The 25,855-nt window shown below is 55.2% G+C and overlaps 2 protein-coding genes across 6 annotated transcripts; both read right to left on the bottom strand.

The window, feature by feature from the left end:
* Window positions 1-954: 954 nt before the first annotated feature.
* On the bottom strand, window positions 955-14,062 carry KCNS1 (potassium voltage-gated channel modifier subfamily S member 1). 5 transcript variants are annotated; one of them, XM_030289004.4, is made up of 3 exons: window positions 13,199-13,342; window positions 7,763-8,755; window positions 955-3,236 (listed from the first exon to the last, which is right to left on the bottom strand). In XM_030289004.4, exons 2-3 carry the CDS (start codon window positions 8,726-8,728, stop codon window positions 2,781-2,783), a joined length of 1,422 nt encoding a protein of 473 aa, XP_030144864.4. In that variant the 5' UTR covers window positions 8,729-8,755; window positions 13,199-13,342; the 3' UTR covers window positions 955-2,780. The 5 variants fall into 5 exon arrangements, with proteins under 5 accessions (XP_030144864.4, XP_002190490.6, XP_030144865.4 ...); XM_002190454.7 differs by lacking the exon at window positions 13,199-13,342 and adding an exon at window positions 13,649-14,062 and having other exon boundaries at window positions 2,634-3,236; XM_030289005.4 differs by lacking the exon at window positions 13,199-13,342 and adding an exon at window positions 12,953-13,184 and having other exon boundaries at window positions 2,634-3,236.
* Window positions 14,063-24,710: 10,648 nt separating this feature from the next.
* On the bottom strand, window positions 24,711-25,507 carry LOC101232941 (veswaprin-c). The gene is made up of 3 exons (XM_004177052.5): window positions 25,355-25,507; window positions 25,031-25,192; window positions 24,711-24,869 (listed from the first exon to the last, which is right to left on the bottom strand). Exons 1-3 carry the CDS (start codon window positions 25,467-25,469, stop codon window positions 24,865-24,867), a joined length of 282 nt encoding a protein of 93 aa, XP_004177100.2. The 5' UTR covers window positions 25,470-25,507; the 3' UTR covers window positions 24,711-24,864.
* Between the last annotated feature and the right edge of the window lie 348 nt (window positions 25,508-25,855).

Genomic DNA, 25,855 nt, shown 5'->3' with positions numbered 1-25,855 from the left:
TGGTTTTCTAATTACCAGCCAAGTGCACAGACCATGCCCAGGGTAGTCATGGATCTGAAAGTTGGCAAAGGAGAAGAAGTTTTGAACAAGTTAATGAAGTTTACTTTGTCTCTTTGAGCAGAGTTGTCTAATTCTCAGCTGCATTAAATAGCTTAATAAGGTCACTTCTTAATCACCATTCCCTGGAGGCAAGAGAGTCATGCTTTAGTCAATCATTTGGCGAATGTGGAAAGCAGCTTTGTAGGAATAACCTGATAAAGTGTGTAATTGATTTACCCACTGTATCAAATGAAAATGCAGCCACTCAGGAAAACTGATTAGGGATTAGCAGAAGAACATGAGTTTCCTACTTGCCTTAGAAATAGTAAGAGAGGCCCGTCCTTGCAGCCTCGCTGGGGAGCGTGGGCTGTGCTCACCCACTCTGTGCTGGGCACCTTCCTGCACCCGGCTCTTCCTGCTCTGCACAGCTCCAGCTCTGCCAGATCTGCCTGCACAGCAGTGGGAGGATTTTCCTAGTGCACTTACTCAGAGCCATACAAATCCTGATGTCTTCACAGAGAGCAGGAGGCTAAAAAAAGAAAACATCCTTGGTGGCTTTCCCAAACCTGAGCTTGGAGTTCTCGTGCACCAGCCCCCTCTGATGTGCCTTTGCCATGTGGCAGAGGGGCTCACAGGAGATCCTGCCTTGCTGATAGCCCCCAAGGTAGGGGAGCTTTTGCCTTGGAATGACTAGCAGATTGTGGATTTTAATTTTTTTTAATGGGAAAGCTCTCAAAGGACTAAAGATTAAACTCTGTTTTCACCCCTGTCACACCCAGCAGGGTAATGCACCTGACACAGGGAGAGCAGTGGTTAAGTTGTGCCCTGCTCCTGCTCACCTTGACCCAGCCCTGGCTCAGCCCGTGGGCTGCATGAGCTCATACAGCTGCCACAAAACAGAAACCAGCATCCACAGCGGGTCATTGAGGTCTTTAATAAAATATACAGTATGCATCCCATGCATAGATAGAAAATTAATTTACATGCTCCTAATTATTTGCATAATGCTTTTTCATTAATAGATATAATTTACTCTTCACATTTGAATACATTTTGCTACTGGAATATTTATGTTGAGGAGGGGAAACTCCTTCCTGTATTCAAGTAACAGTGCAGCAGGAGCTGGTTGGAGCAGAGGGTGCTGCTCTCCAGTCCCAGCTCCCAGCAGGAATAAGCATGGAGCAGACCATGGAGTTGGTACTGGAAGACTTGATGATGCCAGAAGCATGAGCACCCTCCCATCCCACACCACCATGCCTTGGGGACCCTCCCTGAGTCCCACTGGGCTTGGAAAGGCTGGACCTGCACCAGTGTTGGTTTGGCTTTCCAGCAGATTGCTCCAGGCAGAGCCAGCACCAGCAGCTGCAGCTGTGCTGAAACCCAGCCAGGACAACCAGCAGCAAAGCCACGATCCTGGGGTCATCCTGCAGCCTTTAGCGTGTGTTTGAGGTGGTCTGGGATTGTGGGATGCACGTTTCTCCTGCTGAAAACACGCATTGCTGGGTGCACTGCTCTGTGTGCCACAGAGCTGCACAATTTCCAAACAGAGAACAGGGGTGGGAGGGCAGGGAAGAGCTCTGTAGGGAATTAATGCTGTGCTGGGAGCAGCCCCAAAAGTGCTCAGGTGGGCTGGGGGTCTAGGCAGGAAGGGGTTTGGTGTTCCAGGCCAACCTCCCTGCCTGGCTGTGAGGTGCTCAGAGGCTGCAGTGACAAAAGCAGTGCAAGGTCCCCTCTGCCCCACCTCTGTCCCTGCAGGAACAAGTGAGGGAAAGTGAGTGCAGCGGCACCCGGGGAGCTCAGCTGCCTGCGAGGACACCTGGGGCAGTGTGACCCCCTCCTTACGGCCCTCCTGGCCCTGAGACAGGGAGGGAAGAGGCAGGATAAAGCCAGGCTAGGGGCTGAGGCAAGGGAGACCAGGGCTTGGGGGATGCCCCACTGAGGCTCCTCAGTTCCCCCAGCTTGACCCCTCTGACTGCTGCTGCCTCAGAGGACAGTGTTGCTTCTGCCACCCTGGTCACCCCTGGGTGTGTGGGCAGTGTCCCTCCCCCACGTGTGGGCAGTGCTCCCAGCTGTGCCACACTCCCAGCACAGCCCCAGGTCCCTGGGGTCCCGGCAGTGGCAGTGCAGGACAGCAGATAAATCCTAGCAATGGAAACAAGGTGAGGTTCAATCGATCCCACTGCGGGGGCTGGGGAGCATGGGGCTCACCCTCTACCTCTCCTCCCATACAGACTCATTCCTAGGCCCCTTTCCTTTATGGCTGGAGGGGCAGTTGAGCCTTTTGAGCCTGTTTCCTGCTGGGGGTAGGACAAGGCTGGGGCTGGGGTTGTCGACATTGCACAGGATCTGTAAGGGCTGCCAGCCTGGTTAAGGGCTGCCTCATCCGTGAGCTATTTAACCTCACCCTGGACAACACAAGACATTAGGGCAGAGGAAAATCCCTCTCCATACCCAGGGGCAGTGCCTGATCAGGGATCACTTACATTTCTTATTTTCTGCCTCCCTTTTTGGCTGGAGTATATCCAGCACCACAACCTCCCTTTGCAGCCACGGGTGAGCAAGCTGAAGGCTGAAACACATCCAGGCAGGCACAGGAGCTGGAGGCATCCAGCACCCACTGGGCATCTCCTCCAACCCCTCCTGTCCTTCCCAGGGCAGGGCGATGCCAGCCGCGGCTCCTCCGCCGTGTCCCGGTGCCGTGCTCACCGTGGGCAGGCAGGTCCCTGGTGCCCCAGGGCTGCTCAGGGGCTGGGCTGGGCACCGGGGGTCAGACCACGGCGCTCGGGGCTGTCCCTGCCCAGGGAGGTCTCGCTCAGAGCCTCCGAGTCTCGGTCACGGCTGGAGACGCTCCCCACCTCCTCAGGGTCCTTCTTGCCGCTGTTCCTCACGGCCGCCTCCAGCGCCTTCTGCTTGCGGTAGAAGTGGGAGAACTTGTTGAAGATGATGGTGATGGGCAGTGCCACGACCAGGATGCCCCCCAGGATGCAGCCCGAGGCCGCCAGCTTCCCTGCCACGGTGACGGGCACCACGTCGCCGTAGCCCACGGTGGTCATGCTGACCGTGCCCCACCACCAGCACGCCGGGATGGTGTCGAAGCCCACGTCTTCCTCCTTCTCAGCAGTGTAGGCCACTCCAGAGAACACAGAGACCCCCACGGCCAGGTAGAGCAGCAGGATCCCCACCTCCCTGTAGCTGTGCTGGAAGGCAAAGCAGAGCCTTGGTCAGTGGGGGCCGCTGAGCAGGACACAGAGACCCCACAGTGCAAACACAGCCCTGCACAGACTCCCTGCACACCTCCACCAGGGATCCTCTATCCACCTCTGCTGTGGGATGTCCTGCTCCAGGGGTGGGCTGGAATGGGGCAGGATTGACTCAAATCTGGAGCAAATGGTGCAGCCAGGAATCATTCCTGGCACCCACAGCTGCCTCTCTGCACTCCACCAGGCTGCAAGTGCTGGGAGGGAAGACAGATCTGTGTTCCCCAGCCAGGGGTGCCCGGCAGAGGCTGCTCCCCTGCCTCCAGCACTCACTCTGGCCTGATCTTGGCTAAAAATATTTAGCACATTTTCCTTTTATCTTGGCAGGTCCCCAGAAACCACCTAATAGGCAGCCACTGAAAGGAGCAATTTGTACCTTCCTGAGCCGCTGGCACTACTCGCAGGGAGGACGTGGTCTCTGCTGCAGGCTCAGCTCAGCTCTTACCCAGGTCTCAGCCCAGGCTCCCTGGGTCCCTCCTGTCCCCAACACCACTGAGCCTCAGCATTCATGAAACTCTTTGTTACAGACATGCAGAAACACCACATCAGATATTTGCCATGAAACCAAATATCCCTGCTCATCAGGGCAGACCAGGGACCCACCCAGTGTCAGCATGGGCTGGTCTTAGCACCTGTCCTACAGGGTGCCACAAGCCCCAGCTTGATAAGGTACAGCCCAAGGGGTCTGGAAGCCTTGATGGGAATAGAGCCATGGGACACCCAACTCTGATGGCAGTGGCAGGCAATGCTCCTTGAAGAAGACATAATTTCTCTGGTTTCAACCTAAACTTTTGTGCTGTGATCTTTTTTTTTTATATTCCTAATATTTGAACAAAGTATAAACCTGTGCCAGAAGCCCAGGGGGAAAAGGCAGTGGGCAGCTGGAAGACCAGGCAGCAAGTCATGCCAGAAGGGACAGCCAGGGGACAGACTGCCACTACCATCCCAGCATGCCTTGTCCAATCACTTTCTGATGCCATAAGTGAATTTCTTGGATGTTTCTGCCCACTGACCTGCCAGCTTGCTCTTCATCTTTTGGGGAAAGGAGAGCAGAGCTTTGACTGTTGGGATTTTTTCCCAGTCTCCTAACAAGCAGAGAATGCTTTATTGGAGACCACATAATGGCTAAAGGAAACAACATTTGAGCAAAGCAAACAGCAGCAGATGTGGGAAAAGGCTTCTGTGGTCAGGATGAGACTTAAAAGGAGGTGGATCCATGGCAGGGAATGAGGAGACTTTGCTTAGACCGCTGGCAAAAGCTGCTCAGATAATTCCAGTAACACCAAATAGCGTCCTCTTCCTCCCCTTCCTCCTCCTCCTCCCTTTCTCCTCCCTCACCTGTGGCTGCAAATGCCCTATAGCAGTGCCAAGGGAGCTCCTCCAGGAGGACAAACAGCTCAGAGCCAAGGGTCTATCACTTGGCCAAGAAAGACCTGCTGGAAGTTAACAGCAGGTCTGTACACCCCAGCTGGGGATCAACAGCACCAAACAGCCTCACACATTTTTTAAGAGTATCAGTTCTGGCCCCGGGATGTGCTGGAGGGGGAAGGCAAAGGGGAAGTCAAGCAGCTCCATAGCTCCTGCTGCTTCAATTTACACACAGGATCAGGGTTTGCAGCCCAGGGAAGGCTCCAGAAACCTCCCAGCTGATCCTCAGGCACTGGCTGCCACCTATTTGCAGCCCTTTATCTGCAAAGCTTCTGGTTTGCTCATTGATTGAGGGGGGAAGGCAGCTGCAGCTGGGGTTTGGCTGGGATGAAGTTTTAGCCATGGTTTGAGTGGGATGCAGGCTTAGCCGGGGTTCAGATGGAATGCAGGTTTAGCCAAGGATCGGGTGGGATGCAGGCTTGGATAGGGTTTGGGTGGGATGCAGTTTTCACCAGGGTTTGGGTGGGTTGCAGGCTTAGCAAGTAGCCAGCCTTGGGGCAGGCAGTGCTAGGTAATAAAAGACTCCAGCAAAAAGCCCTCCAAGCAGCAGAGTCTCCAGGTTCCTGCACAAGACAATCAGAATGGAAGAGCCCACTTTGAGTGTTGGCAGAAATAGCAGTGTGGAGCCCGAGCAAAGACAGCCCATGGCAGTGACAGCAGGGTGATTGGGTTGTGCAGCTCCAGCCTCTTTACATATTTAGGCCCCTGAGGGGACAGACAGCAACTCCTGAAGATCCCTGTATGTGCTGTAATTACCCAGGGCCCAACATCTCCCCACAGCCAGTGGAGAGGGGATCCAAACCCGCACCCGTGGAGCTGCAATAGCGGTAATGGATGTCAGGCACGGCGGGGAGGAAGAGCAGAGACGTGTAGGAAGGCTCTCCTCAAATTAAACATGCTGTGGATCAGGCCCCAAGCAATCTGAGGAGTGTTCAGGGTTTACAATGCACAAATGGCAGAATTCCCTCTGCTAGCACTTTCATGGCAAGGGAACAATCACTCAGCTTGCCAGAGCCATCGCTCCCACCTCCTGGCTGTTAACAGCCTTCACTGCTCTGCTCCTGCTTTCTGCTCTCGCAATAGGAAGTAAATTATTATTAACGAGACGTTGTAATTTATGTGCCCACTAAATCACAATGCCAAGCTGCTGCATCAGATTTGTGTCTTTGCTTATCCCCACGTAGAGCTGGCAACGGAGTCCCCAGGAAGGGGCACTTTCCAGCACGTCACTGGTGAATCAGCTGCTCGTCAGCAGCCGGGGCTGGGATGCTGTCGGCTCCCCAGATCTTGTTTGCTGCTTAGTAATATGCACATGAGTCCATCAGTGCCTGCTCTGCTGAAAGATGTTGTTCATGCTTGGATGGAGCACCAGCAGGACTTAGGGAGCCCTTTCTACGTGTGCAAGTTTACTTAAATTTCACCAGCAGTTTTACCTGGGTCTGTCACTTGTCAGTGCCCTTTCAAGGTGAGTGTTCAGAAGCAAGCACGATGCAAGGAGTTCAGGCATCTTCATTTCAAGTAACCCACCCTGGACTCTGTTTGCAGCCGGTTTTGAGGATGCCAGGAATATTGTGATGCTCTGTGGGCTCTGCAAGATGAGTCTGGGCAGAGCTATCCTGCGTCACAGCAGAAGCTGGCAGAAGACCTTTCCTGCCGCCCATCCTCACCCCCATTCCCACTCAGTGGTTGCTTTCCTCCATGACTCAGCCACGGGAATGGGTCCAACCCCAGCAGCCGAGACCTGCCGAGGCCAGAACACCCCATGCCAGCCCTGTCACTGCTGCAGCAGTGAAAACAGGGTGTCCCCTGCTCCTCATCCCAGACATGGCCCTTCAGAGGGAGCAGCACCTGCAGCTGCAGCTCCCTCCCATGCCAGGCACTGAGTGGGAGGAGAGTGGCCCATTGGTTGAATTTCAGGTTACAAAGATTGCTTCCTTGGCCATTTGTGTAGTACACTGGTAGTTTGAAGGGGGTAAAGCACAGGGATATTTGTGCACTTGCCCCGAGAAGAGGCAATGTTTGCCCCGGTGATCATCCCCCCGTGCCCAGCATGAGTCCCATGTGTGGTGGGGCATTGGGAGCATGTGTCACTCTGAACTTCAGGATTCCTATTGATGCAATCACCAAGAACCAGGAACAATTAAAGGCTGAGTTTAATTGGCCTCTGCAGCAGGCTGGATTTTCTGTATAAGCACAGGAGGTGAATTTCCTTCTCCCCAAATTCAGGAACATGGCCCTCAGCAGAAGGGGGATGGAGGGGAGAGATGGTGGGGGTGAGCAGAACCACACTGGGTGTGGAAGATGGTCCTGCTTCACCACTGAGCTGCAGTGATGGAGGTCTGGCTGCAACAGCAGGATAGTGATAATGGCATTACAGATTTCAAGTTGCCCTTGGTCTGTCTGAAGAGGCCAGAGGCACTGTGGGTGGGAGTCTGGAGAAACACAGCCTTGGGGCATGTTATAGGGGATGTGGACCCTCTCACCAGACCTGCAGCGATGCCACATGTAGGTGTACCTGAATCCTGGTCCTCCACTTGGCCAGCATTTCCTCCAGACCTTCCTCCTGAGGACCACATGGTCCTGGGACCAGCTTCCCCCGGTTCTGCATGCCAAGTTTTCCCTCACACTGAGGGGCAGCTGCTGCAGACCCAGGCTCTGCTGAGGGCATAGACCCTGCCTGGGGCTGGTTGTCCCATGCCATGCAGCTCACCTGTTGCTTTTCTATTGCTGCTTTGTGCCAGTCCCAACCTCACTGTATCCTGAAGCATTCAAGTATCAACTCAGCTGGACCAGGATTTCTGTTTCCCTAAATGGGCAGACACCAGGGGTTGGACACTGGCCTTTGGTCAGCTGGCAGCATGCCTTTAGGAGGGTTCCCCTTTTCCCAGAATGGGGACAGGAGCAGCCCTGAGCCATACACACTGGTGCTAGCAGACCCAGCAGCTGCTGTCTGGCCTGCTTCCTGCTCAGCAGGTCACTCTCAGCCCTGCTAGGCACTAGACTAAAGGAGGAGATAAGGAGATAGAGAGCCAGTTTACCTTCAAGGTGGCCCCCAGTGACCTCAGTCCAGTGGAGTGCCGAGCCAGCTTCAGCACCCGGAATATCCTCATCAGCCGAAACACCTGCACCACCTTGCCCAGGTTGCCCAGCTCCGAGTCACTGCCCATGGTCACATCCACCAGGAGGGTGAAGTAGAAGGGCAACACTGAGACAATGTCAATCAGGTTCAGAGGGTGCTTGAAGAACTTCCTGGGGTTGGGCGAGAGCAGGAGGCGGGAGGATACTTCGAAGGTGAACCAGGAGATGCAGAAATACTCCAGCTTGTGCAAGATGGGTTCATCGAGCACGTTGCCATTCTCATCCACCTCCTGGTACTCGGGCATGCTGTGGATGCACATGGTGGCTATGGACACCAGCACCACGCTGATGGACACGAAGCTGAAGAGTTTGCTGGGGATGGAGTAGCCGGGGTTCTCCATGGTGAGCCAGAGGCGCTTGCGCAGGTTGCCGCAGCGCAGGGTGCTGTAGCGCAGCAGGTCGTGGTTGATGTCCGAGATCTCATCAGGGGACGTGTCCACGCTGCTCACCTCGCTCTCCTCATCCCAGTTGTGGTGCCGGCTCTCCAGCTTGCGCTCGTGGTAGCGGTAGCTGCAGCAGGAGTCCAGGAAGAATTCATTGATGCCCCAGTACTCGATCTCCTGGCAGAAGGAGAAGACGCACAGCTCCTCCATGACGTGCAGCTTCCCCGTCTGGTAGAAGTGGAGGACGTAGAGGAAGAATCCGGGGTTTCGGTCGAAGTAGAACTCCCTGGCGCTCACGTCGTAGTCATCGCAGAGCTGCAGGATGGACTCCTCCGAGTCGCAGGAGAGCAGCCGGCCCAGGCGGGTGTCGGGGAACTTGGAGAGGGCGCTGGAGCTGAGCCGCCTCCGCAGGCCCCCCACGTTGATGTTGATAACGTCCTCCTCAAAACTGGGACCCCAGTAGTTTAAGGTCTTGTTGACCATGATCAGCAGAGCAGGAGTGGGTTCCACCTGTGGATGAGACAGCGGGGCTGGAGGGGACACAGGGCTCCCCCAGATCTGGGTGCTCCTGGGTTTGGGGGGTGAGGAGCACCCTGGGGAGTGAGGAGGGATGTTTGCATTTTGAAAAGTGAAAACCAAGGAGAAAGAAGGGGAGAAAAACAGCTTTAGACTGTTGTTCTCCCGTGGTATGAAACCTAAAAAAGGAAAAGCCAATGATTCTTCCATATGAAACTTTTCCTTGCTTTTTTTCCTCCTAAATTTTCTCCCTTTGCAGGTTGTTAATGGCCTAAGGAAGGCAGTTTAATTCACCTCCAGCACCGCACCCATGGGGCTCTTCTTCTTCAAACAGGTAATTAGTCACTGAAGAGAAGATTTATTCCCCAAAGAGTCTCCCGGAGGAAAATTTAGATCTTGTCAAATCACCACTGCTGTGATTCTGCCAAAGTGCTTTGTAGCCCCACTACCTACGCTACTAATTAGACCTGGTCAGAAAACCCTTAGATGGTGCAATCTTTCCAGCAGCACAGGCAGTTTTGCCAAAATCAAAGTATTGTCACAGAAGGTGTCGATTTTAGGGAGAATTTGAGAGGAAGAAATGTCAAAACAATTCATCTGCCTGTTTTGTTTCCTCTTGTGTGTTCTGCCATGTAAAATATTAAGATTATTTTGATTATGTTGAAACATAACGAAAACATGATTCAGAATCATTGATGACTGAATAAAATCTGTATATCGATGGGGAAATAAAAACCCAGAGTTTTGATTTCTATTGCATTTTAGGGATTTATAAGTTTCAGGGAGCTGGGCTTTTTTTGTGCAGCAGAAATTCTATTTTCTAATGAGAAACATTTAAAGCATGGAAGAAGGAGAAGCATTCCCAGATGCAGAGGCATTAACCTGTCTTGGCCAGAAATTTAGAGCAAAAAGGCAAATAAAAAGCATTGTAATCTTTATGCACCACCTTGAAATCAGATTTTTCCACCCACCTTTTTCATCAAAACAACCAGGGGACACATGGAGCAGCCCTGTACTCACAGGATCTCCCTGCTCCTGGCACAGAGTGGTGGGGGTTGAGGGACACTGCTTTGCTCTCTTGGTGGAGGAATTACATTTTTTTCCATTTTCTGTGGGTGTCTTATGTCATCCACAGAATTTTCCAAGGTTTTAGGGACTGCAGGGACACGGGGCACAAGCAGGCAGCAGGAGCTGAGGGTAAAAAGGCTGCAGCCCCTGCAGTGATGCTGAGGTGCCAGCAGACCCCACAGAGAACAGCCTGGTCACACAGCAGCCACCAAGGGCCAAGGCCAGGTCAGTGACACGAGGTGGGTCACACCACACAAGGGAGTCCCATGAGTTCTTCATCAGCCATCTCCCAGGATTTATGGGGCAAACACCAGGGCTCTACCTGCTTTCCAGTCTGAGAACCTCGGTGTAAAAGCTTTGTCAGACTGGGAGGGACCTGGGGGTCACATCTAATCTGTAGGGCAGAGCAGAGCTGCAGAGGAACAGGTAATGGTGCCATGGTTAAGCCCCGGAGGTGTTTTCAAGCTGAGCTGGGCTGTGGGTGCAGGAAATGCCAGATTTGTGTGAAACAGCCTGGCAAAGGCATCTGCGAACTCCACTGCATCTCCCGGCCAGGGCTCCTTAAAGACACAGCTTGCACCCCAACCAGCACTTCCATTTCACCACGTCTGGAGGAGGAAACCAGCTGGTGATAAACCTCAGAGCTTAATGGACTCAATGTCTTGCCTTTCAAATGGGAGGGAAGAAAGAGAAGGATACATTTTTTAAGCTTATGCCAAAAGCAAGGGAGAGGAAGGGGTGTAAACCCTTCTTTCAGAGATAAATTGGAATTTCAGTGTCAGATTAGCTTTTCCAGAGAAGACATCACACAGCCCATCTGTGGGGTAGGGATGACTAATCCAGGTTCCTTCCAGAAGGATGCTCATGCATTCAGGCTATAAGCACACACACACAGATGGGGGGCCCTAGAGGTGCATCTGTGGATCTGGCTTATCCCAAAACCAGCCTCAGACTCTCTCTGCATCCTCCCTATAGAGCAGCCTCTCTGACAGGTCAGGCCACCAAAATCAAAGGCAAGGTGGTTTGGGGGCTGGGGCACAGGATGGCCCAGGATGGCAGGACAAGCCTGAAGAATTATTCCAGTTCAGCTGGACCATCCCCAGCGCACAGCTGTGCCTCTGGGTGAGACAGAGCCAGAAGGGGATGGCTCCTACCTCTCTCCCCACTCAAAATTAAAAGGTGGGTGTCAGGACCCTGCAAGTTTGTAGCCCAGGGAAATCCCTCCATCCCTCCTGCACTGGAAGCCGAGCAAGGAGAAGGGTACCGAACTGCCAGAGATGTTCCTTTATGATGTTTGCTTATGAATAGACCAAATTATTTCTGCCCACATACAGCTTTCATCTAGGAATCTAAAGCAGCAATTAATAGTTTTATAACTCTCTTGCCTATTTGTTTCACGAACAGCTAAGCTTAGCTTTAGAACAAAACTGGGCTTTGAACTGGGACTCAGTGTGATCTCCCCTGCTGGACTATCAAAGCACATGTGCACCCCATTCACATTTGCAGGGGTATCAGCTGGGAAACAGAAGCTTACTTTGGGAAGCTTGGGTAGTTTTTATTTAAAAGCCTGACGGACAGAGAATACAAATGTGTCTGTCTGGGATAAAGTGAATTTGCAAAATTTTCCTTTAGTTGACCCAAAATTTCCATGAATGATTGGAAAAAAGGAACAGAGCAAGCCAGTCTCTTTCTGATAGATGTTGAAATATATTGTAAGCTATTTTGAGACAACCGTCAGAATTACACAAGCCCAGTATGAGCTGGGTGTTGGGCGTTCAAATTAATATCTATCTTGTGGAGGAAAAAATCCCTGGTATATGCATTTGTGACAGTAAGAATAAAATATAAAACAGATCAAGCATGTCTATAAGAAATGGTAGAAGAGTTTCCCTTGACAACATATTTTTTTTTCTCAAAGGCTTTCAAATGGAAGTTATGTATATTTATTCTACCTGGCAGAGGGAACTCAAGGGAATGGTAAGGAAGGTGCTAATAGACATTCAAGTGAGGATGCAGCAAGTGCAGGGAGCATTGCACGCAGGGTCTTTTCCAACCAGGTACAATGGATTTAGATTAACAGTCCAAATAAAAAACCCTGTACTTACAGCTCAGCGAGGCTTCCCAGCAGGGAGTTGTGTGGCTTGTCTCAAAGGAGCCATTAGAAATGCGTAGAGGAGGAGGAACCTCTTATCCTTTGCCTGTAGCCTACCCTAAATGCCCTGTCACCCGGGGCTTGTGACTGTGCATGTCCCAGGCGTGCAGGGGTGGTGGCTGCAAACCACTGAGGAGATCCTGTGCAAGATATCCATGGGACTGGGATAGGACTGGGAGTCCCTTGCTGAGTACCTGAGGGGGCCAGTGGGGCTGGGTGGCCTCCCAGCTCCTGCAGGGTGTCCCCATATGCTGGGACAGGATGGGGGAGACATCTGCTGTCTGGTCATCCAAAACTGCCCCTGCAGAGCCCCATCCCCACTGCTGAGCGTCTTCGTTCTCATCGGTTTGAAGATGCTCAGGACCGCCTTGGGCGGTGTAGGGGTTTGCCAGGCAGGCAGTGGGGAGAATGGAAGGGGGATTCCCACTACTGGCTGCTCCCTGCAGGCAGAGCACAAGCTGCTGAGAGGCCACCAAATGCTCAGGGCTGGAGATGGAGATGACGGGGGGACTCCCCGTTCGCCTCGGGTGCAGGAGAGGGTGCTTGCCAACAGCCCAGCGCTGTGCCAGCCTCCACTCCCAGCTCTCACGCTGAGCGTGCACAGCTCTCCAGAGGGACCTCTGTGCTCCGTTCCCCGGGGAGGGAGAATGCAGCCCCCGGGGAAGGCAGGCTCCGGGCCGAGGGACTCCCCTACACCCGCCCGCAGAGGGACGGGGAGGAACGTCCCTGCGACCCGGCACGCAGCAGCATCCCGGGGTGTGGATGCTGGCACGGCGGCTCCCCGCTTACCCCGGGATGTCGGTGCCTCGCTTCCCCGCTCATCCCTGCATGCCGCTGCTCCGGTTGCCCTCTCACCCCGGCATGCCGATGCCCCGGGTCTCCGACGCACCCCAGGGTGCTGACCCCTGCAATGCCCAGGGGTTCTGGTACCCCGGGTACGCGGGTTTCAGGTGCCCCGGTCCCTGTGTTACCGATCTTAAGGTCCTCGCCGCGCCCCGGGATGCCAGTGCCGCGGGTCCCCGGGATGTCGGTGCCTGCAGCTCCCCGGGATGCCGATGCCGCGGGTCCCCACCCCGCCCCGGGATGCCGTTCCCTGCTGCTCCCCGGGATGCCGCTGCCCTCGTCCCCGCCCGCCCCGGGTGCCGGTGCCGTGGTGCCCGCGCTGCCGGTGCCCGCAGCACCCCGCTGGCGGAGCCCGGCCCCGCGCCGCCGCTCACCTGCCTCGGCGCCGCCCCCGCCGCAGGAGCGCGCCCGGCGCGGAGCCGCGAGCCCTGCGGGGCCGGCACCGGCACCGGCACCGGCAGCAGCTCCGCGGGGCCGGGGTCCCGCCCGCCGCCTCTCCCGGTGCCGCCCTCCGCCCGCCGGCGCCGCGGCGCGGAAACAGTCGGGGAGAGCCCGGTTCCCTATTCCCGGTTTGCAGTCCCCGGTTCGTGGCTGCCTCTGCCTCCCAGCAGCCCCTCCCAAGCTCTGTACAGGGGACAGGGCTAAGGATGCCCGGGGAGAACCCACCGGACGAGACCAGCGACCTGATTTTGGCGAAACCGGCTGAGAAGTCGGCACAGCTCCGTGCGAGGCTGGCGGTGTCCCCTGCCAAGGCACCACCACGGCGGAGCCGAGCCGGGAATCTGGACCAGGCGAGGGAACCCGTGGCTTTCCTGAAGTCTTACCTGCTGGAAGTCCCTTGGAAGGCGGGAGAGCTCCCGGGATGGCTGTGGCAGCCGCGCTGGGGGTGCCCGTCTCACCCGGCCCTGGGCTGCCCCGGGTCTGTGCGAAGCTGCCCGGGTGGCGAGCGCTGCCCTCGGGGCCGAGCCCCCGGAGCCGGGAGTGCCGGGCGGTCCCGTGCCGAGCGCGTTCAGGCCGAGCCGGGCCCGGGCGGCGGTGCCCACGATGCACCCCTGCCCTCGCAGTCGCCCTCCGTGCGACCCATCTCCATCTTGCTCCTTGGAACGGGGAGTGTGCGGGGCACCGGGGCAGCCCCGCGGGGAAGCGCTGCCCTGGCTGGCTGAGCTCCTCGGTGTCTCTTCCCAGGCTCGCTGGGAGCTGGGGGAAGGCAGCGAGCCCCGGGCGCGGCACACGCCGGGTTCAGCTCAGCGAGCTGCCGCCGCCGCCCGGGGCCATCCCCGGACAGCCCGGGAGCACTGCAAGCGCACCAACTGCCCTGGAAGTCAGCTGCTGCAGCACAGGGATGGCAAGGAGAGGATGGGAAAGGGACCTTCCCGGGGTGACAGCCGGGGCTGCATGTCCCCGCAGCGATGGCTCACTGCTCCGGCAGCAGCACAGAGCAGCTGTGTCAGACAGGCGGCTCGCACGGGGCGAGACTTCGCAGTACCCTCTGCATCCCTTCCATCGGCTTGCTGATTATAGTCCGAGGGGCTGGAGCCTGAGGGCTCTCAGCCTTCTCCAGGCTTGCACGAGGCGGACTGAGAGCTCTTTTTGGTGGCGAGCATCCTTCCCCCTGCCCGCACGCCCGCCTCCCGCGTGTGCTGCCAGTCCTGTCCCTGTGCCAGGCAGAGCTGGCCGCTGCAGGGCCATCAGCGTGTCTCCATGTGTGTGATGTGTCAGACTGTGTGTGCCTGTGCTTGTTTACATGGCAAGGAGGCAGCGGAGGGAGGGGGAAGGGATGACTTTGAGTGAGGCCTCAGAAAATAGGAAAAAAAGAAAAAAGAAAACAAAAAGCAGAGGGAAATTCCTCTGTTCTGTGATATGAAGCAAAAAGCATTTATTTTTATGGCAATTAGAGATGGCTGAGCATCCCTGGAAGCTGCAAGATAAACATGCCCATCTTTGTCTGCTCCAGGCAGCTGCGAGCCTGGCTGATGGTGGGTGCTGAGCCCCAGCAGGGCGCAGCCCACAGGGTAGGAGGAGGGCTGGCTCCCACGTGGGGTTTTCTCTGCCTGTCACTGACATATGGTGATCAGGGTGAATTTTCTTTTCCCTTCTGAAAATAGTTCTCATCCAGCCATTTTTCAGGGAAGGAGCTGTGCCTGGCACTGCAAGGGCGCCCACTCCATCTGGCACTTGGTGTCTGCACCAGAGCCCTGTTTATGCTCTACTACACAGTAGACCTCAGCCCTGACCCTCCCAAAATCAGCTCTCCCAGTACAAGGAGATTTGCTGAGTGTCCCTGGGCCATGTGGAGGAGCTGAATCCTGAGTGGGAAAGGAGTTGACAGGGCTCTGTCCTTATTGCTCCCAGACTGGAGGAATTACCCTGGGAAGGAGCTGGAGAGACACGGAGAGGAGATACCTCCATGTCTCCTGCTGCAGCTCAAGGCTCTGGCTGGAAACAACTGCAGAGAAGGGAAGTTCACTTCCCAGGCTGCAGAGGCCCCGTGCAGGTTTGTGATGGCATCACAGCATCCTTCAGAGCGGACTTGGCTGCTGCATCAATGGCACCTGAGGTGAATTTTCTGCACAAGTTCAGAGGCAAAAGGCCTGACTCTGCCACGAGCTGTCCAGAGCCTGCTGGTCTGCCTTCACACTGACACTGGCAAGCTGTGGCAGGAAAGGGAGACTCCCACTTTGAGGCTGTTTTCCAGTGAATTGAGGTGTAAGGGCTGTTCCTTGGCACAGTTGTTTGCAATGGCCCGGGTAAAGTGCAGCTCCCCACGGCACGAGCCAGCCCTGTGCCCCCACTGCCATTCCTGAGCTAACCAGCGGTGATGTGGAGATGGGAACATGCAGAAAATCAGGTCAGCTGGAAATGCCTCGCCATCTCTTCCTTTCATGTCTCCCCCCATCTTCCTCTCTAGAGGAAGGCAAGTCTCCGCCTGCCGAAGGCCGGGGTGGATTATGTCGATAACCACACGGCAAATCCTCCACGCAGGCACAAGGGGCAAAACCTCTTGCTGTGGTCTCTTCTGCAGTCTGGAAGCAAATCGCAGAGGCAGGGTGAGTCTGAAGCCAGCAGCCATTTCAGTGCTGCAATGAGTCATCCCAAAAGGCGCTCAGCTTGTGGCAGCTCCCTTCCTTTCTTCTTTTTGCCTTTTTTTTTTTTTAATAGCTGATGTAGCAATAAATTAAAAAATAGCAGGAAATACATATGAATATAGCATGTCTCCAGAGCTCCTCTAATTAAAAGAAAAATCTTCAAGCACTTTTGAGCCCCTTGGATATCTGTGGTGAAAGGCTGGAGCCGCTGGGTACCTGCCACGTGGGAGGGTGGGCTAGAGCAGAGCACCTGCGAGTGCAGGGGGATCCACGGAGCTGGAGGCTGACAGGGGCTGATTAATGCCGGGGACATGAGCACAAAGCATTTCCCAAATAGTCCTTTCCAGAGGGAAAGAGCTAAATTAGGGCAGACGCAAAAGCCTGGTCTTGTGTTTCTCAGTGGCAAAGACTTAATGCTAAATACATGGGCTTTCCTTAATGCTGTTATTTCCTGGTGGTTTCTGTGCTCACTGGTGCGTTTGTTCCCCAAGCTATGGGAGGGGGTTGCTCCAGCCAGAGGGGCTTGGGCTTTTCCTTCCCATGCCATTGGTTGTTCCCATTCTTGCGCTGTCAGCTGTCCCAGTTTCCATGCCTCTCCCTGGAGCCAGTTCATGGGGGGGCAAGAGAGAAAGCAAGCTGTGATGGCAGCATCCTCGGAGCAGGAGGAGAAAAGTGGGGACACAAATTCCATGAGATTCCATCCCTGCAACTCCCATCTTCCACCCAGAGCCGCAGGGCGTCTGTAGATGCTGCTGACAGGGGGATATATCAGCCTGCTCCATGCTGGAAATAATTAACCAGCTCTAGATACACCTGTATATCCACCCTGCAGAAAGGTGATTTGTTTGAATCCATCTGCAGCAGGCCTGGGACAGGCTCTCAGTGTGGCCTGCAATAGCCCATCCCCCTGACAGCCTGGAACTCTTCTGGACTCGAGTGTTACTGAGCTTGCTGGGTGCCTGAGCCAGGAAAGATTAATGAACATTCACTGAACGTGCTGGGGACCTTGACTTGCATTTGGACTCTGAAACTCCAACAGGAAACATGAGAAAATCCGGAGAGTTGCACCAATGCAGTGGCTGTTTTTTATAGAGATGGAGAGCCTCTGGTGAGGGAGCAGGGAGGTGCTGCAGTGTAAGGTCAGGCATTTCAGAGCACTGATTTACTATCTGGTGAGTTCCCACATGCCTTGAGCATATGGATTGCCTCCATCTTATAACAACCTGCAATCTCCACGTGCTGCATCCCCTCTGTCTCTGCTCCAGGTTGTCTCACCATCCTCCAAGACCCAGGACACATTACCAAAACTGAATTCATCAAAAACAAAGGCTATTCCCAGGCTCATCATGAATCTGTTAGAGCATCTTGGGCCAAGGCTTCCCACAGGCCAAGCCCTCTCCAGACCATTCCCAGCAGAGCTAGGAGCTGCCACGGGTAGGGATGCTGGCAGAAGAGCAGCATGGTGTCAGAGGAGAGGTCAATGTCAGGATTTGCTCTGTTCCCTGACACCCATCTTTGTTGTCAGGGGCAGTCTGGTCACACTTCATTTACCAGTACAGAGAAAGCCACAAAACACAGTCATCATGGCCATACTTGTGCAGGCAGCGTGGGCTCATTTCCTGGATTCTCTGCCAGGAGAGAGACAGGTGAAGATGGAAGCACAACTTTAACTGCAACTAAATCTTACAATAGTGCAGGTAGAATGCTGCAAGTAACCAAGAGTGCAGCCAAGCTTTGACTCTCCACAGGCTTGTGCAATGAGGACACTTGCCCTGCATTTTGCTTTTGATAGCTGTGCACAGCCAAGGCCATGGCCATGGAGAGAGCCAGAGGTGGCCTCTGATTCCTGCCAGCAAGGCCAGGCTGGGTGGAGCAGGGAGCTCCCCACCTGCTGCACCACACATGGAAATGCCTTATAAATTAGTGTTTAGGCAAATTGGAAATCAGTCTTTTCATGCAATAAGGGGGTCAATTAAAGCGTGATTTCCCTGAGATTTATCTGATAATTTCATCCCTCACCCAGGTGAGGGCCCAGCACTGGTGGAAGCTAACCTTCCCTGAGGCTCTGCCTCTCCACCAGAGCAGGAGGCAGAGAGTGGCCACTGGGTTTGGGGCTCATGCTGATGACACAGCTGAGAATTTCACACTTATAAATTGCTGGTAAATTATCACTATGGTCGTTTTGCATGTGGAAGCGCCCTGGTGGTTTGAGGCTCGGGGTGAACGCCCTGCTCCCATTCCAGCTCTGCTTCCAGCTGCCTCTGTGCTGACAGGGGTGAACATGCAGGGACAACTACAGCTAGAGATGCCTGGGTGCAGGGAAGGGTCTGCCCTCCTGTCTCTGCAAGGATGTTGTCTTTTGGGCTCTCTGCAGAAGGTTCAGGCAGTGCTGGGAGTGGTGAGAGAGCTCTGCTGCCAGAGTGTCTTCAGGTCTTGAGGCTCTGAAGGATGCCAGGGACTTGCTGGTTCCCTCCATCCCATCTCTGCCTCTCCCTCCTTTAGACATCAGCACAGCATGGGCAGGACCCCTCAGCCCAAGGAGGAAGATGTGGGGTGGAGATGCTGGAGCACGGGAGAGTGGGGTGGGGTGACACCCAGGCCTGCAGGGCGCCTCTCGGGCATCAGACTGGATTGGAACCCCCTAAGCCCCCCAGGTGCCCTCGGCAGCGGATCAGCCGTGCTGTGGTTCTGTGGTTCAGGGCTGGTGACACACTGCCAGCCCTGGGAAGGCTGCAGAGCCACGGCAGCGGGGAGCAGGGTGTCTGACAGCTCCTGAGTCTCCTGATAGATATTCCTCTGCTGCTGCTGCATGGAGAATCACTGCTGTCTCCATGTCAGAGCCCGGGTTTGCTATGCTGGCTATGGATTTTTCCCTGCTGTACAGCCATCCTTGCTGCTTGGCACTAGATTTTTGTAGTTTTGAGGGGTTTTTTTTAACCAGGAATATTTGAGTAAGCTGCAGAGGAGAAGCCAAGGATGCAGGATGCAGGTGGATGAGAGTTTGCTGGCTGAGTCTGGATGGTTGGGGGAGACACAGGCCCTTTGCTCCTGCAATATGCACACAGGATTCCACCTTTCATTATCTTCTTCCACCAACTGCAACGCTGAGGGCAGCACTGATTCTTTCATTGATCCTGATGGAGTTCAGGGCTTGCATTTCTTAGGCAGATTCAGGTACCAAGAGAGAACACATCTACCTTCTTTCCAAACTCTTGGAGCAGTGGAAGTAGCATTTGTGTCCCAAGAAGATGCCTGTTGGTTTGCTGGGATGCAGCATGGCATCCAGGCAAAAGCCCCATTTGCCTGAGCCCTGGAAAGAGCCTCCTGATGACATTTCAGGAAAGAATTTTCCTATTTTTAGAGGCCATCCTGCACAGAGGCAGGGTGTCAGTACAGGATTCCCAAGCTCCTGCAGAAAGCAGTCGTGCATCTCGGGATGCTCAGAGCAGCAGCCCTGGGGCTCCTTAACACGATCCAGTCCCAGGAGCTCCTGAAGCAGAAAGCTATTTGGGCATTTGGGCAGCAATCCACTGCCTCTTTCAGTCTCTGCTGGGTCAGGCTCTGACCATGCTGGGACCAGGGTGCTCCTCTGACTGGCACCACATCTCTGATCTGTGCCTTGAAGGTGCAAACCTTCCCGTTCCCCCGGCTGTGCAGGAACGCGACAGGGCGCTCTGCCACGCTCTGCTGCTTTTGCCCATCGCTCCCTGATTAATGTGAAATCCAGCCTCATGAATGATTCATGAAGCTTTATTTAGTCTAATGATTTCTGACATCCACTGCCTGGGAATAGCATTTTGGGACAGACCGTTTGCGACCAGCGAACTCCAGAAATAGGGAGCTGACGTTTATCCCATCTGAACGGGGAGCATGCAGAAGGGGAGGGAGGGGTAGAAGCAGCCCTGCCTCCTTCTCAGGGAATCACAGGTTGCTTCCTAATTAGCCAAATGTGTAAAAGCTAAATATTGACATCGCGTTGCGGTTCCCTGTGTCTTGCCATCACATTGCATGTTATTAACCTACATAATGTCAGGGAAAGGAGCATCTGTGTGTGCCTTGGCACAGGCAGGGCTGAAGAGACAGGAATTCCCCCATGCAACGCTGCTGGTGGGACCTGAAGGAGCTGGGAAATGGATTCCCCTCTGCAGCTGGAGCTGGGAAGAGAGAGAAGCTCGCTGGGCTGCCCTATAGCATAAACATCCACCCTTCTCTTCCTGAGCACTTGGCTGTAGGGAGACACTGGTTTCAGCTGGGAGGGGCTCTCTGCTGGTGAGCAGCCCCATTTGGGAGGGGTGTGCAGGTGCCTTTGGTCCTGTGCTGGTGGATTTGGGAGTGGTGGTGAGTTTACAGCCATGTGTGGGTGCAAGGTGGGATCTGTGCTGCAGCGAGCAGGGGCTGGTGCAGGGCTGGCATCTATGGGAGCTGCTTTCCTCCCTGCAAACTGCTTCATGTGAGTCTCAGAGTTGCCTTTGCCAGAGCTGTTATTTGTGGAACATCCCAGCTGCTCGGCCAAACACAGACATCAGCCTCTCTGAGGGACTGTGGAGGGAGTGCCCCGCTGAGAGATGGGGCTGCAGAGAGGGCAGGGATGATGGAGCCCAGCTGCCCTGCCTGCCATGGGACACAAGGAGGCCCAGCTGCCCTGCCTGTGCCACTGCCAGCCTCCTGCTGAGCCCTCACACGTGTCTTCATGCAGTGTGGCTTGCTGCAGAGGAAGGAGATGTCTCCTTTCCTCTCTTTCTGCAGGGGGAAAAGGATTGCTGGCATGTAGGGATCTCTCTCAGCTACAGGGTGCTGTCAGTGCCTCACCTTTTTTGCCTTCCTTTTGGCTCCCCGGCTCAGGGAAGTCCTGCCAGCATCTGAAAGGCTTCCTGGGTGTGCACAGCCTTGTGCAGCTGCAGCAAAGAGCAGCCTGCTGAGGATTCCTGGTGGGATGGAGGGGGGATGGAGCCAAGCAGCTCAGCACAGCTCTGCTGCCTCTTGGCTGGGGCAGGCAGAGCTGTTCCCTGCCAGACCGAAGGCCTCGTCACAAGCAGCTTGTGAGCTTTGGCAGCACTTTAGGCAGGAGAGAAATCACAACGGGCTGCTCTGGCATCCCTCAGCCCTGGCTCCATCCCCTGCCAGCCCCCACCGTGCAGGGGCTGGGGCAGTGCACAGCTGGGCTGATGTGCCAGAGCCAGGCAGAAGGGACAGCTTCCATCCCTGCTCTAAACGTGCCCTGCTGGCAGACACTCCTCCCTCCACTGTGTAATTCCAGGGTTTCCCTCTGCCCTCCCAGCACGCTGGGAGCTGGTGTCCTGTGTTGCTGCTCACTGGCCAGGGTGGGAGGGCACTGGGAAAGGTTATTGGTGTATTCTGGCCATGTAAGGCACTCCTGTGTCTCCAGAAAGAAAGTGCTGGAGGGCACCAGCTGGTGTGAGTCAGCTCTGGCCCAGGCCACTCTCTCCCTGCCACTGGAGAGGGTCTAGGTCCAGGTGAGGAGCTGAGTTTGTGTAAAACATCCCACAGAGAAAAGAGCAGAGTGAATTCAAACATTTGTTAGCCTTTAACTGTGAGGATTATTTGTTTTTCTGAAGAGCTGTGTATCTATTCATTTTATGGTGGGGAGCAGAATGCTGCTGACTCCTTTTCCCTCCTGGAATATTGCTGCCCCTCAGCAGAAATGATGAAGCCTGTGCACAGCTCCTGACCATGGGCAGAGCTGCTGCTGAGTGGATCTGCTCTGCCCAGGGTATTTTCTCCTCTGGAACTAATGTGATTGCTGAGATCCTGCTGGGACTACAGATTCCCACTACTAGGCCAGGCTAGCTAAATAACCCTCCCCTTTCAAAGGCTGTCAAAGCTGTAGTAATTCTTATTAGGCTGGTTTGAATCATCTCTTGAAAAGGTCTCACATGACCATTGAACATCAAACTGTTCTGTATTCAGACCCCAACCACCCAGTCTTCTGAGCCAGACCATAATGTATGCAGGGGGAGGCTCCAAGAAAACATTAAAGATGGTCTGCAGTGCTGTGGGTGAGACCTGGCTTCTCCATCCTATGTCCTGTGTACATTTCAGAGTGGAACAAAGGACTTTGTGTGGAGCAAGGATGCTCTGTGATGCTGATGGATCCCTGGGGAGACACTCTGGATTCCATCCCTGGGATGTTGGGGAGTGCTGGATGTTTCCTTTGGGAATTGTCAAAAGTGACTGGCCTGAAAACCTTTGCTTTGAGGGAAGAGGGAGTAAGCCAGACCTGCACTGCCTGCAGTGGTGCTGCTGCTGTGATGTGCCATGATGGATGTTTCTGGCTCATAGCTGGGCCCTTGAGTGCAGCCTTTGTCCACATTCCCAGCACCAGACCTGGTGAGCCTGTCCCAGGAGAAGTCCTGAGCCCCCAGGCAGAGAAAATGAGCACTTTCCCCTCCAGGCTGCTCTGGCCTTGGGCAAACAGGTGATATGGGAAGAATGTCTCTGGCACAGCACTCAGGGCTTTTCCTATTGTCTTGCTGGCACCTACCTAGGACAAAGAGGGAAGTTCCCTTCCTCCCCAGAGACCTGAATCAAAGGACTGCAGCCAATGCACACTGCCAGGAGCTTGTCACCATCAGTGATCCTGACCTATGTGTGTTTTGGTGCACAGCCCAGCTCCTCCCAGGTGGGTGCTGCTCCATGGAGGGGGTAGAGGTGAGCCTAATCCAGTGCTGGAAGCTCCCCAGGCTCCCCAGCAGAGCTGGTGATAGCTGGAAATGCTGTGCCCGGGAGGCAGAGACCTGTGCCTGGGAAGAGAAAGGCAGAGGATTTGTTGACACAGCTGCAGGTGGAGGCACAGTTGGTGCATTGCCTCTGGGATTTCTGACTTGCAGGGCTCCAAAAGAGAAAACAGAAGGACTGAGACAGACTAGATGTCCCCAGAGCATCCTCTGGCCCAAAGTCACCTCCTCCTGCCTTTCTGGGCCAGCAGCTGGGTGACAGTGGTGACATGAGCAAAGCTGTCTCAGAGCAGGTAGAGGGACTTCTCACAGAGAGATCTGGAGGGCTCAGGCAGCAGGTTTTGGGAGGATGAGCCCTTCCTGCTATTTCCTTGTGTCTGCAGAGGAGCTGTGGCCCTGGGCACGGCATCCATACGGTCCATAAGGTTATGCAGGGCCAGCCGAGAGGCACCCCATGCCTGGAGCTCTGTGCTTAATCAAACCAATTAGCAATTTAATCTTGTTAACAAACCAAGATAATTGCAGCATTATCAAATTAGCCAGCTGTATGGAAATGCCTGCTTAATAGCTGATAATGGCTGGTGCTGGAGGAGGAGGAGGAGGGCTGTGGTCTGTGACTAATGACCCGGGAGGTGCAGTCAGGCTGCTCCGCCCTGGCTGCCCCAGCCCCTGCGGGATGCGGGATGTGGGATGCGGGAGCTCTGGGGCTCAGCCCCTCTCAGCCCACGGCTTGTGTGCCACAGCTCTGCCTGTGCAGAGCGCTGGGCTGCTGTCAGGGAGAGTTTTCCCCTGCAAGGACCCGACACTGGGCAGAAGCATTGTCTGATTTTACAGCGGTTTTGGCTGATGAGCTCCCAGTTCTTGCTCTGCCTCTCCCTGCTGGGTGTTTTCAGCCTCCCCAGTGCCAAAGAGCTCTCCGGTTCTCTCAGCCCTCCCGTGGCCAGGCTAAGCAAAGAGTTGTTTTTTTCACCATAGGGCTTCCTCCTTCTCAGTCAGAATAATTTCTGAGTCTTGCCTCCTCCCAGTTGCCCCACAGAGATGTCACCTACATAGACGTGACCATAGAAGGACTCACTCCAGCAGATGCTCTCCCCAGTCTCAGCCAGGAAGTTTCCAGCATCTCCCATGGACCGTGCAAGGTGTCAATCCCACAGCCAGAGTCTTCATCCTGCCGTGTTTGCAGGTGGTTTAAAATCTGGCCAGCTGGTGCTGCTCTGCTCGTGCCTGGCCATGGGGATCATTACCCAGCTCTTACACAGCAGCAGCTCCTCTCTCGGTGTGTGCAGACAGAACCAGCTCCTCCCCAGGCTGGGCTGGGCCTGGCTGTTGAGAATGGGACATTCTCAGCAAGCCTGGCATCAGCAGTGGGCTGGGGAGGGCTGGCAGGCCCCCCTGAGCACTAGGCCGGGTGATGCTCTGCCCCTGCGGTGGATGGTGGATGGTGGCACCGCCTGGTTCTGCCACGGCACAGAGGCCAGCAGGTCCCTCAGGCTGCACACGCTCTCTTCTGCTGATGTTTGTTGGCATTTCCTAAAGTTTTGTCCCCAGCACTCAGCTGTACAAAAATTACAGGAACCCCTTGGAGCTATGATTTTATTGCCCTGGCTTGAGGCTTTCCCAGGCAAGATTCTTCAGCTGAATTTTCCCCACCAGCTCAGGTTCAGTGAGGGGTTCAGCACCAGTTGGGGTTTGGGTCTGTGTAACCCCATCCTCTGCTCTCCAGATGAGCCCCAAGCAGGGTATTCACAGGGAGGCTCTGCCTTCTGTGTCCCCCTGGGCAGGCAGGGCCAGTGCCCTTGCACAGCCCTGTCCAGCTGGGAGGGTCTGGAGCACACTCTGCTCTCCAGGGCCCCTTGCAGCCTTCCGAAAGCAACCTGGCATGCTTTGTTCCAGTCCCTTGCCATTGCTCTCTCCTCCTGGAGGCTGTGTGCCTCTGCATGGATTTTCTCCCCCAGGCCAGCCCCTAACCACACTGTGGGCGTGAAGCCAGATTGTTTTCATCCTCTTTCCCCAGAAGAAGAAATTCTGAGGTGAAAGCAGCAGTGGGACTGTGTGCCAGGATGGAGAGACAAGGTGGGGAAAGGAGTCACACGTCACAAACGCTCTTGGAAAAAGCCATTTTTATTTGTTAAAAGAGCGGTGAGGGAGAGGGGAAGGGGGTGGCACAGAGCACAGTGCAGAGCTGGCACAGAGCGATCCTGGAGCTGAGCTGGGATGGCAATGCTGAGATGCCCCTCGGTGTATCCTGGAAGCCGGAGCTCACACTGGGAAAGGGAGAGAAGGAAAGATGCTGTGTGTGATGTTCACCCCACCCCGTCAGTCACCCCGCCCGCCGGCCGGAGGGTCCTGGCAGCTGAGCACAGCCCCTGCCCAGAGCCACCCCAGCGAGCCCAGCTGTGCTGCCGCGAGCAGGCTGAGCTCCTACCGTAGGAGACGGGGATTTTGGGCGGCTTGGAGAGGCATTTCCTGCCGCAGAAGGTCCGGCAGCACTTCTTGCCGCGGGGGCAGTGGCGGTCGGTGAGGCAGTGGTTGGGCGGGTTGTGCAGGGCGCAGGTGAAGCGCACGGGCGGGCAGGACCAGGCGCTGCCTGCGGGAGGACGGACTGCTCGGTCCGGGACCCGGGACAGCGCAGGGACACCGGGCAGGTGCTGCCCGGCCAGCACCCCGCTCCCCTCCCACATAAACACGGCTCCTTGGCAGCGCCTGAGCTTTTCCTCCCCGTCCCTTATCCTCGGACATCTCCTCCTACCTGTTGGCAGTTCTGCCCAGAGGATGAGCATCCCCACCAGGAGGAGAGCGGCCGCCGCCTTCATGCTGCCGTGTCCCTGAGAGGTGCGAGCGTCAGGAGTGGGGGACAGCGACATTTAAACCCTTGGGGAGGATGGGGGACGCGGCCACGTGCCAATGTTTGTACATTTTTCCTCCGCCGGTTGCGTTGTGTTTTCCAGAAAAGCCTTTTGCGCAAGGTTCAGATGGGATTGTTTGGTTGCTCAAAAAGCAGCGACTGCGTTGCACAACTGACCCCTGCAGCCACACCTGGGGCTGAGGGACAAGCCAAGGGAAGATGTGCCAGGGCATTGTCCACCCTGGCAGGCAGTGGAGCTGCTTTCTCCTGAGCAGGCATCTTCTCCAGGTATCCTTTTTCAGGAGAAACCCTGGTGGTGACTGTGTTCTCCTCTGGGGGGGTCTGGTAAATGGGTTTCCCTCTGTGCTTTGCTTGGTCCTGCAAACCAAACCTTACAATGTGATC

The sequence above is a fragment of the Taeniopygia guttata genome, chromosome 20, assembly GCF_048771995.1.
Source record: "Taeniopygia guttata chromosome 20, bTaeGut7.mat, whole genome shotgun sequence".
NCBI classification, from domain to species: domain Eukaryota; kingdom Metazoa; phylum Chordata; class Aves; order Passeriformes; family Estrildidae; genus Taeniopygia; species Taeniopygia guttata.
The sequence above is the reverse complement of the archived record's forward strand: the minus strand, read 5'-3'. Positions and strand labels throughout refer to the sequence as shown.

Bases quoted from the DNA above. Each gene is read 5' to 3' on its own strand.
- KCNS1 (XM_030289002.4), bottom strand. From the start codon at position 12,803: ATGAGCGGGGAAGCGAGGCACCGACATCCCGGG. The intron at 8,756-12,770 runs GTAAGCGGGGAG...TCTCATCCACAG, and splicing joins CGAGGCACCGACATCCCGGG to GTGGAACCCACTCCTGCTCT. The intron at 3,237-7,762 runs GTAAACTGGCTC...TTTGCCTTCCAG, and splicing joins CACTGGGGGCCACCTTGAAG to CACAGCTACAGGGAGGTGGG.
- LOC101232941 (XM_004177052.5), bottom strand. From the start codon at position 25,469: ATGTCGCTGTCCCCCACTCCTGACGCTCGCACCTCTCAGGGACACGGC. The intron at 25,193-25,354 runs GTAGGAGGAGAT...GTCCTCCCGCAG, and splicing joins CTGGGCAGAACTGCCAACAG to GCAGCGCCTGGTCCTGCCCG.